The sequence below is a fragment of the Bombyx mori genome, chromosome 16 (assembly GCF_030269925.1).
Source record: "Bombyx mori chromosome 16, ASM3026992v2".
NCBI lineage: Eukaryota > Metazoa > Arthropoda > Insecta > Lepidoptera > Bombycidae > Bombyx > Bombyx mori.
Window position 1 is genome coordinate 6,271,791 of NC_085122.1, and position 11,075 is coordinate 6,282,865.

The 11,075-nt window shown below is 35.8% G+C and overlaps 1 protein-coding gene across 1 annotated transcript; it reads left to right on the forward strand.

Annotated features, from left to right (window-relative positions):
• The first annotated feature begins 227 nt into the window (after positions 1-227).
• Positions 228-7,035, forward strand: PGRP (peptidoglycan recognition protein). Its single transcript, NM_001257020.2, is given in 5 exon segments — positions 228-333; positions 2,561-2,647; positions 3,904-4,114; positions 4,760-4,878; positions 6,780-7,035. Coding segments are annotated over 4 exon segments (603 nt in total). The 5' UTR covers positions 228-333; positions 2,561-2,565; the 3' UTR covers positions 6,971-7,035.
• Positions 7,036-11,075: the final 4,040 nt, after the last annotated feature.

Consider the following 11,075-nt stretch of genomic DNA (forward strand, 5'->3'; position numbering starts at 1 on the left):
AGGTAATTTGAAGCAATCTCAAGAATGAATCATGCGAACATCTCATTAAGTTTTAATGTTATCAATCAATCAAATTAAAAAGGGTATTAACCTGACAGCCCTATTGAATACATTAATAAACACTACCCTTATCGGTGACGTCGAATTAGGCTTATGTCATTGGTCAGATTAAATACCTAAAAAATACACAACATATATAAATAGAGCTTGTTATACATTAAGCGAACATAACGAAAGAATTTATGTACTAAGTCACATTGATTGATCGATCACAGAAGTGAAAACATTGTATATTATAATATCTCTGTGCTGTGAATAACTAAATTTCATAAAGTAAGTATTATATTAATTGTATTTCAAAAAAATAACCAACAATAAAGTGTCGATTTACATTTTGAAGTCGTCGTGGCCTAAAGGATAAGACGTCCGGTGCATTCGTATAAAGCGATGCACCGGTGTTCGAATCCCGCAGGCGGGTACCAAATTTTCTAATGAAATACGTATTCAACAAATGTTCACGATTGACTTCCACGGTGAAGGAATAACATCGTGTAATAAAAATCAAACCCGCAAAATTATAATTTGCGTAATCACTGGTGGTAGGACCTCTTGGGAGTCCGTACGGGTAGGTACCACCACCCCCGCCTATTTCCGCCGTGAAGCAGTAATGCGTTTCGGTTCGAAGGGTGGGGTAGCCGTTGTAACTATACTGAGACCTTAGAACTTATATCTCGAGGTGGGTGGCGCATTTACGTTGTAGATGTCTATTGGCTCCAGTAACCACTTAACATCAGGTGGGCTGTGATCTCGTACATCCAGCTAAGCAATAAAAATCTATATATTCAAAATAATCAATATTCAAAAATAGTAAAAGCTTTCACACTTATGAGAGTAAACAATAGGAAAAGTAAATGAAATTTTTATATAAATATTAACACTACGTAATGCCAATTGCGAAGTTCAACATATTTAGACCAAAGGCTTTTATTCTTACTGTTTATTCGCTTTTAGTGAATATTAAATTGTGTTTTGCAAATCTAACTTTTTGCCTGCACTACCTGAATTAATGAGAAAAACGTTCCATTTTAAATTTGAAATGGAAGTTGAATGTTTTTTTTTTGCCTAAAATAGCCAGACAAGGTTCTTTGTAATTGTAATAAGTAGTTACCAGAGCCGTTTTGAGACGTCGTGGCCTAAAGGATAAGAGGCACAGAGCACTCGTATCGAGCGATGTGACTGTACCAGCGTTCGAATCCCGCCGGCAGGTACTAATTTTTCGAATGAAATATTTACCTAACAAATGTTCACAAATGAGTTCCACAGTGGAGGACTAATATCGGATAATAAAAATCAAACCCGCAAAAATTGTAATTTGCGGAATAACAGACGGTAGGGCGTCTTGTGAGGCCAAACGGGCTGGTATCACTACCCTGCCTATTTCTGCCGTGAAGCAGTAATGCGTTTCGGTTTGAAGGTTTGCGGCAGCCATTGTACTGTATAACTGAGATTTAGAACTCATGTCTCAAAGTGAGTAGCGGCATTCACGATTGTTGTTGATGCCTATTGGATCCGGTAACCACCGAATACCAGTGGATCGTGAGCTCGTCCACCCATCTAAGCAATGAAAAAGAAAAAGAGCCTAGAGATATCACAACGTGAATTCCATCCCCCCCCCCAATCTTGGACATCGACAGTCTAAATTTGATTTTTGCATATTCTATTTATTGATTCTGAATGCATGGATGCTTCGTAACAATAGGCGGAATAGTTCTACCCACTTCTGTGTACTCAAATACCGCCTTACTTCCAATTAACTTTGATTGGCGATCGCAATATCCTGGGTATGTACCCAACAACGCTTCGGTCCTTTTTCTAGTGAATCCCTTAGTCACACCCTTTTCGGTACTCACGGAAAAAGATGAGTTGTTGCTATTCTGAACCGTAACAACATAAGCAAATAAATACCTATGAACAAAGTAGTTTAAAGTAATAACGTCACGTCGATGTAATTTGATGTAATTAAACCGGAAGTCAATACCATATCAAAGTCAAATTAAAATCAAAGTAATTTATTATTCCCTTATCGTAATGCATGTACAACGTTTGATAAGATACTGAATATTACATTACTAGTATTACCTCACGATATAATAATACATACTTAACGAAATATGTATATAAGTCTACGTGCTCCGGAAACCGCTGTACGTCAAGTGAGCCGTGAACTTGATCACCAATCTACGAATAAAAAAGAATAAAAATCAATTTAAGTAGTACACAGCATATTTTATAACGAATAATAAATATGCGTCAAAGACCGAAACTTCGATTATAGGTTGAAGAATCTTTACGAAGATCAATAAGAAAATATTGCATAAAATCATCATCAATGTGTGAATGTTTTCGGAGACGTAATTCCAAAGACTATTTCCATTTTAAGACGCAAGTCCAAGCCACGAGCTATTAACCACGAATTTTCAAACTCTATTCTAAGCTATCTTATAATATGTCAGCAAATTTTAGTTCCAATGTTTTATTATTTTATTCTGATTATTTACAGGTACGATGGCTGTTCGACTTTTATTTATTACAATTAGCTTAATCTCGGCAGTGACTGCATTGCCTAGTCCAATAAAATTAGTTAGTGGTAAGTTTTTCTAAAATATTACAGACGTTTTTTCTGTGTGGCAAAATAAATAAAAAAAAACCCTAAATACCATGAAGCACTAAGAAAGATATATCGTTACTTCAAATGGAAAAAAAATCCCGTTTTGGTACGTTTCTACGTGTGAATTTATTTAATTAATGAGTCATAATTTTGGCAGTGATACGCCATAGATATCCGACATCTGTGACGTAATGCTAACAAGTCATTATGTGTTAGTTGAGCGCGTGTGCCAAGTGATCCGGACATGAATATACCTGCCAGATACGGAGTATATTATTACTACTTATTAAAGTGTACATATATATTATGTTTTGTTGACTTTAATCTCGACATATGTATTAAATCGTTTTTTTTGTTGTTCTAAAATTGCTGTATACCGATTTGTCTACAGTTTTTATTTTTTTTCAACTCAACTGTTCTCTACTTGTTTGTAACATTTATAACAGTGTGCAGTTTAAAAAAATCCATATAAAATGGAGCTCCCGGGTATTTGCTTCAATTGTCAAGAAATATAATAAATATCAAGAATTTCGGTAGGCAGCGGCTTGGCTCTGCGCCTGGCATTGCTGAAGTCCATGGGCGACGGTAACCACTCACCATCAGGTGGGCCGTATGCTCGTCTGCCTACAAGGGCAATAAAAAAAAAAAGCATTCCAATTTGAATGTTCGAACAATTATGAAACATCGAGATTAACTTTAAGATATAGTTTCATGTCATTTTATGTATTAATTTTTCTGTACAATTAAAATGGTTATGGCAACTATTCAAATATTTCTAACTGGTTTTAAAATTAGCGTAATTACAAACGTTACACAGCTAGTTATTATCAATGATACAATTACAAAAAAAAAAAATTCTGTTTTTGTTGACAATCTGAACTTATTGTACTGACCATGGTCACAGACACATTGGGTAAAAAACACTGCCCTGCTTATTTGTTTTATTTGATTTCAAATATATAGAATGATTAGGCTGTAATTGAACCCATTAAGTTGCATCATCCTTTTCGTTCCTGACTAGAAACAGCCATGGTTTCTAGGTTAGGTCGATAATTGTGGTGCTAAACAATTGAGACGATGAAATATGAATTAAGTCTGGCAGCTATTACTGAATTAGTGACCTCGTCTACTTAACTATAGCAAAAACGGTACTTAACCCAAGTAATATTTGATTATATTTAGATTTCAAATTAGACACGATTATTTAAAATTCGAATTTTTTAACTTTCTTCCAGACTATTCCTTCCCCTTCGTAAGCCGAGAGGAATGGGGTGCAAGGCCACCAACAATGACATCACCACTCAAAGTCAGTCCAGTGCCCATAGTAGTGATTCACCACAGCTACATTCCCAAAATATGCTTAGTTCGAGCAGACTGTGAGAGAGATTTGCGTAATATGCAAAGAGTGCACCAAGTGACTAATGGCTGGGAAGATATTGGATATAGGTTTGTAGTATAAATGTTAATTAAATATAAATCATAATGTCCCGTGGATATGAACTAAGGATATTCATTCTACGGTTGAGTTAGCAACAGCTTTAGACGTTAGCACCAAATTGGCAAAGCTTGACAAATGGATGGGACAAACGTAGAGAGATCTATACAGTCATGTGCTTAGTGCGAGTTTTTTCGTAAAAGTTAACTCAAATTTGTATGGAGTTGGAACAGCTTCCCTTCGTTTACCGCTAGGGGCGCTGTTCCAACTCCATACAAATTTGAGTTAACTTTTACGCGATCGAGAAGTTAAAAAACTCGCACTAATCACACTACTCTCTCCGCACTGAACCGTCGCCGTCGGCCTCACCTCTCGACATCTGATTCGGCAAGTTGGTGCCCTTCTAGAAGTCAACAATTGTCAACTTCTAAAAGTCAACAAGTGTAGAAGTGGCAATTGCCTGCCACGAATCACCCCTTTCAAACAGCGACAAGTAGGACCCGAATTGAAACCAATTTTATGCTTCTACTCGAAGGTGTTTTAAAATTTTGAAGGGTTGCTCCGCTACTTTCTGCCGGTAGCTTTACGACAAGAGAGAGTCAGAGAGAGAGAGAGGAGAGAGAGAGAGAGTTTAATATATTTATCAAAAATTACAGTTTCGCAGTCGGCGGTGAAGGAACTGTGTTCGAGGGCCGTGGCTGGAGTTCAATTGGTGCTCACGCGTTCGGCGTCAACACCCGAAGCATCGGAATCTTGTTGATTGGAGATTTTATTAGTAAATATTCTTTTATAACTATAAACATGATTGAACATTGCTTTTAGAAAACCAAAAAATAGAGTTTATTAATGTCGACCAACCAAATTCCCTTTTGTCCAAGATCTGAGTTACGTCCTAGAGTCTAGAGTCAGTGATTTTGAACCTTTTTTTATTGCGGCACATATTTAACGATTTCAAAATTTGGCGGCACACAACGAAAAAGATAAAAATTATTTACTTACTACAGAATCACATATATTTGCCAATTTTAACGAAAGAAAAGGTGCAGTAACTACTATGCAACACCTTGTGAATCCCAACTATCAATAAAACAACACGTTTTGTACGCAGAAGTGGCAAGTGTGCGCCGACTTGAGACATATTCCTATTGCTATGCACGCCGCTTCATCATAATTTGGCACTAAGAAAAACCGCGTTGCAAAGCAAATATTTTTTTTTTTTTTTTGTGGATTCAATATACAACATGTAACATATTTTACGCACACCCTCAAACACCCCAATTAGACTTTAATAGTATAAACGCTATGCATACACCAAATATTATTTATATGTGCGTTAACATTGATTATTTGTGAAATTAGTTATTCCAATTTCGTGGAAATAAAATGGTCACCGATTCACACTCCGCTGCGCACGCACACACAGACACCTACTCGCCGCGCCCCTTGTTCAATGCACTTTAATGACCGTTTTCGTATTTGTTGTTTTATTTTAGATAATACTGCAATGTCACTTTTCACTTTATCAAAGGCGGTTATTATCTTATTCTTTAGTTCTTCGGCACTTATTGTCTGTGTGTTATAAACTAGCGATTTAATTCGCCCCCACAAAAAAAAGTCGAGAGGCGTCAAATCAGCTGATCTAGGAGGTCACTGACCGAAAAGACATAGCGAAATACGGGAGATATTTTATTTGCACTATCACTTGACCTCTTATCGATAAGGTGGACGCGGCGTGACTGACTTCTCAAAAATATTTTATTGACTTCGTTGTTTAGATTTTTCTTTGATCACCGCCGACGCAACCGCGTCGCCGCGAACATCGGGATTAGCCTGCCGTTTATTGTAATAATATTAAGCCGACGAAAGAAAGGGATAGTAATTATTTTTGTATTACGTGGCTTTCTTTTATGTATTGTAGTGTTGCTGTGTGCCGGCGGTCGCTGTTGGTATTGTGTGCGTAGGTATTTTATTTTGTAATAGACTATTAGCCTTGAAATACCTAAGTATCAGATTTATTTAATTAAATAATATTTTTTTTTACTAATTAGATATTTCATTTTAAAAAGTCTTAATACCCTGACTTACGTTCCATTTTCGTTTCTATGAACTGTTTAGCTAGCTGTGTAGGGTGACTGTAATTTACTTAGTTTTAACTAAATTTAAAAAAAAAAATTTGGTACGTAAAAAACAATCAAAATCGATCCAGATTCCGATTCTGAACAAATTACTTTCAGGGTGTGCGTTAATTATGTTACATGTTGTATATTCATGTTAAAAATATTTTTCTTTTTAAATGATATAATTTAATAATATTAACATTATTATATATTTGCAAAATTTGGCGGCACACTTTTGAAATTTATGCCCGTCTGCCTACAAAGGCAAAAAAAAAACAAAAAAAAAAAAAAAATTTGGCGGCACACAAAAGTGCCGCGGCACAGTGGTTGAGAATCACTGGTCTAGAGGTTACACGCGATTGATTTATAGTAGTAGTTAATCAGATCTGAACAGATTCAACGAGAATAAAATTTCATAGGGCGCTCGGTATTGACGATTAGTATCCGTTCCTATAAATATTTCTTTGACTTCCAAAAATACCTAGTAAATTATTACACATTTAACATGAGATAGGTACCGATTACGGTGTTAAATTTAACATGTCCAATCTCATTCCAGCTAATCAACCGCCCCAGGCGCAGCTACAATCTGTCAAGGACCTGATCGAGGCTGGTGTGAGGCTCGGTCACATCCGATCCGATTACAAACTCATCGGACACAGACAAGTCACTCCCACTGAATGCCCTGGACAGAGACTGTTTGATGAAATCTCAAAATGGGATCACTTTTCACTGAATTGGGATGATTAAAATTTAAAATAAGTACATATTAATAATATTTATGAACTGAATAAAGGCTATTGTTGTTTGTTAAATCTGGAGTTTGTTTATTTTTCTCAATTGCCAAGTGAACGCAGTGGATACCCAAAATTCTTTCGCACCGTATGTTAGAATAATTCGAAATTTAGAAAATATTTAAAATATTTTTTTTTTACATAATTAGGGAATGTTATACACTTCATCTATTTATTTCGAAAAGCTTATATTACGTTTTACCAGACGTTAACACAATACATATTGACACAGCAATATTGTATTATCTTCGTCTTCATTTAATCATAAACATAATTAAAACTAGTTTTACGGCTTAAGAGTTTGTTATTTTCACTTTACCACATTCGACATTTCGAATACTTTACAATTTTCGTGGTCACGGATGGTTAAGGTATTTTCTTCCGTCCAATTTTTATAAATATTGGAACGAAGTTCCCTATCGCGCGTTGTGAAAGGGGGCTAGACGGAAAAAATTCTTACGAAAAGTTGTCACGACACTTTTAAGATCCGTCATTCTGACCAATCAACGTGTAGGCGCTTATCGCGTGACATTGCTCGTATCCGATTGGTCCGCGTAATGAGTACAGTTTCTCGAGATAGCGTTTCAACAATAGTAATTTAGTTCATAGTATTGTTTTTTTCTTCTTCATAATGCCGTAATTTATTATTATAACTTAAAAAAAAATTACAATTCCTTCACTAATTAATCGAAAGGAACTTCGTTCCATCCGGGTGCCCCTTGACACCTCTGAAGTTTTTTTTTTAACATTTACCTTTCTTTTGATACCGAAATAATTTTATTTGATTTAAGTGAGGCTTGAGTTTTCACCTTGACGGTATGAGGAAAACTGATGTTAGAATGAGTTGAGTTGAGTGAGACTTGAGTTTTCACCTTGACGGTATGAGGAAAACTGATGTTAGAATAGCTCCAGCTGCTCTTTTAAAGTTAATCATAATAATAATAATAATAATAATTGCATTTATTTACTCCACAATACAAATAACTTTTCAATTAATATGACATAAAAATTCTAATTCTAAACAATATTACAATATATTATACTAACACAGTGGAGTTAAAAAGGGCGCGGCTCAGCTTTGTAATAGCTGAAACTATCGCTGTTATTCTGCCGCTGCCTGTAATCTTAATCTATAAACTTAAATCTAATAATACCTAAATTTAAAATTATGTGGCATAATCTACAGAAACCCTGCCTCCGCACTTTGCTATTTAAGTAGAAATTCCTTATAAAAGTATTTGAAAGGGTTTAATCCTTTAATACCATTTTTATTTTCGTTCGTTCATTAATGCCAGAGGAATAGCCAAACTATTGCCTACTGCTGAGAAATCCTTTCAAATTTCGTTTGAAGAAAGCAGTCTCAGCCAGTAGGCACAGAAAGTACCGTGGATGAACGGAGTAGTTTCAAATAGTATCCATGAATTCTGTCTAGGGCTACCTAGGATTACTTAGACAGAGTTCATGGGCTGTACTACGGTAAAGAATTAGTAAAAGGTTAATCTGGAATAATACTTCAGAGCATTTCCCACGGAACATACTATACAAAACAGAGAGAGAACAGAAGTCCCAGAGGTCACAAAAGCTCCGTGAGAACGTGATTTACGACACGAACGGCTTTGGATGGAGTCAAATGAAAGTTACTGGAACCTCTTAGATGGATCTTTTATTTTATTTTTTATATTTATTTATTTATTAGGCTCACAATACACATCACAAGCTAAAAAGATACATAAAAAACACAAGTAAAAAGAAACAAAATCTTGCTCTCTAATGTAAGGAAATAATTTTATTCACAATCTTTTCGTACCTCTGCGTTTTCGATGGGACTTCGGCTATTTCTGTGTTTTATACCGTATGTTCCACGGGGAGTGGTCTGATGCATTATCCTGGGTGATCTGTACTCTTTTTTACCATTAAACTTCCCGCCACCAGATTAGAGTTCATCCATACTATCTGAAACCACTACGTTCATCCACAATGGGTTTAAGCGGTTTTCAAACCAAGCTCGCAGAGAGTAGTCGATGGTAGGCAGCGACTTGATTGTGCCCCTGGCATTACTAGCGTCCATGAGCGACGATAACTAGTCACCATCAGGTGGATCCTATGCTCGTCTTCCTATAAAGACAATAATAGAAAAGATCTGGCAATAATAAAAAAGATCTGGTGAGCACCCGCCCAGAGATTGAAGGAGTTAACCAAACGAAGACATCTCAGCTTGAAAACGGATAGAAATAGCTGACATAGACATTTATAATTCTTCAACCTTTTCAAAAATCTAGCTAATGATCTTAATTTTTTTCCGACATGAAAAGTATTTGTGGTAGGTATACAGTACCCCTGACATCGTGTATAAATTATTTATTGTTATCGGCTGAGTAGTTAATAGTTGAAAGCGTAATAAACAAACTAACTTTCATACTTATATTATAAGTATGGATTTGTGTATTATGGAACACCAAAAAAGATATAGCCTAAAAATGGCAAATGTCAAGAAATGACGGTGACCAAAAACAGTGAGCTGTGATCACTGAAGTAGGAAACCTATGGAAATGATAAATTCGTGCCACTGTGACGTTTTTTTTTTTTTTTTTTTATTGCTTAGATGAGTGGACGAGCTCACAGCCCACCTGGTGTTAAGTGGTTACTGGAGCCCATAGACATCTACAACGTAAATGCGCCACCCATCTTGAGATATAAGTTCTAAGGTCTCAATTATAGTTACAACGGCTGCCCCGCCCTTCAAACCGAAACGCATTACTGCTTCACGGCAGAAATAGGCAGGGTGGTGGTACCTACCCGTGCGGACTCACAAGAGGTCCTACCACCAGTAATTACGCAAATTATAATTTTGCGGGTTTCATTTTTATTACACGATGTTATTCCTTCACCGTGGAAATCAATCGTGAACATCTGTTGAGTACGTATTTCATTAGAAAAATTGGTACCCGCCTGCGGGATTCGAACACCGGTGCATCGCTAGATACGAATGCACCGGACGTCTTATCCGTTAGGCCACGACGACTTCAATCTGGCCACAAAACATGGCGGTTTTAGTGGTGCCCAGAAGATTTTAATGTTAGTAGGTTTTATCGATAAACGTTCTTGGCTCATTTTATTTTAAATATTGTTGAGTATGAATGTATTTGTAGAATTTATACTTTAATAGGAAGTAAGTATATTGTTATGTGCAAAGATGATGTGATTTAGATATTATGAGAAATCTAAGACGAGTTCGTGCTTCAAATTTGCCAAGTAAACAATATGACGATTTTTAAAATTTGCTACACTGATTTTATAAAGTTGTCGTTTGCCGAAAAACATAAAGATATGGCGTAGTACAGTGCCATCTGCCCATTTCTAGCATGCTGAATGTTATTGTATTTTGAGTACGTGTTTTTCTTAGACTATTACAATCTATTTTAATTGTTTTGCTGACTCTTCCGTAACACACTACCGCAGCGCACCTCAAGGAAGGTGCGCCGCACCATTTGAATCACTTTCACTTGAGAGTGATTCAAATTTTAAACTTATCAAGGGACCGCGCGAAAAAAAAAACACCTACAGAACATTTATTCATTAATTACAAACGTCATTCTTTGTGACTCTCTCTCTAAAATCACTTAATTATTAAATATATAACGAATTTACAATAGAGTTTTACTCACTGCGGAATATAACTATTTTATTTAAATAGTTCCGAAGAGATTTCGTCGGTAGCCTTTTTCCCGAAATATCTAAACAGAATGTCTAAATATGTTTTGATGACATATTTTAAAGAGGTATTTATGATTAGTGTCATGATCAATAGATTCCGACCGAAAAATGGTGTCCGATTTTTCGGATGAGGGCTCCATAATGAATTTAAATATATATAGATAATAGTTTTGGGCATCGACTTTCAAGAGATCCTATAAAATACGTTTTAATTATTATTTTTGTATGTTTTAAGCATGATAAAATATGAAATTTTATAGCAATCATATTAAATCGATATCAAAGTCTATAAATAATGTACAACCCAAAACAGACGGCCGAACTGACGTGACAATGACATTTGGTGC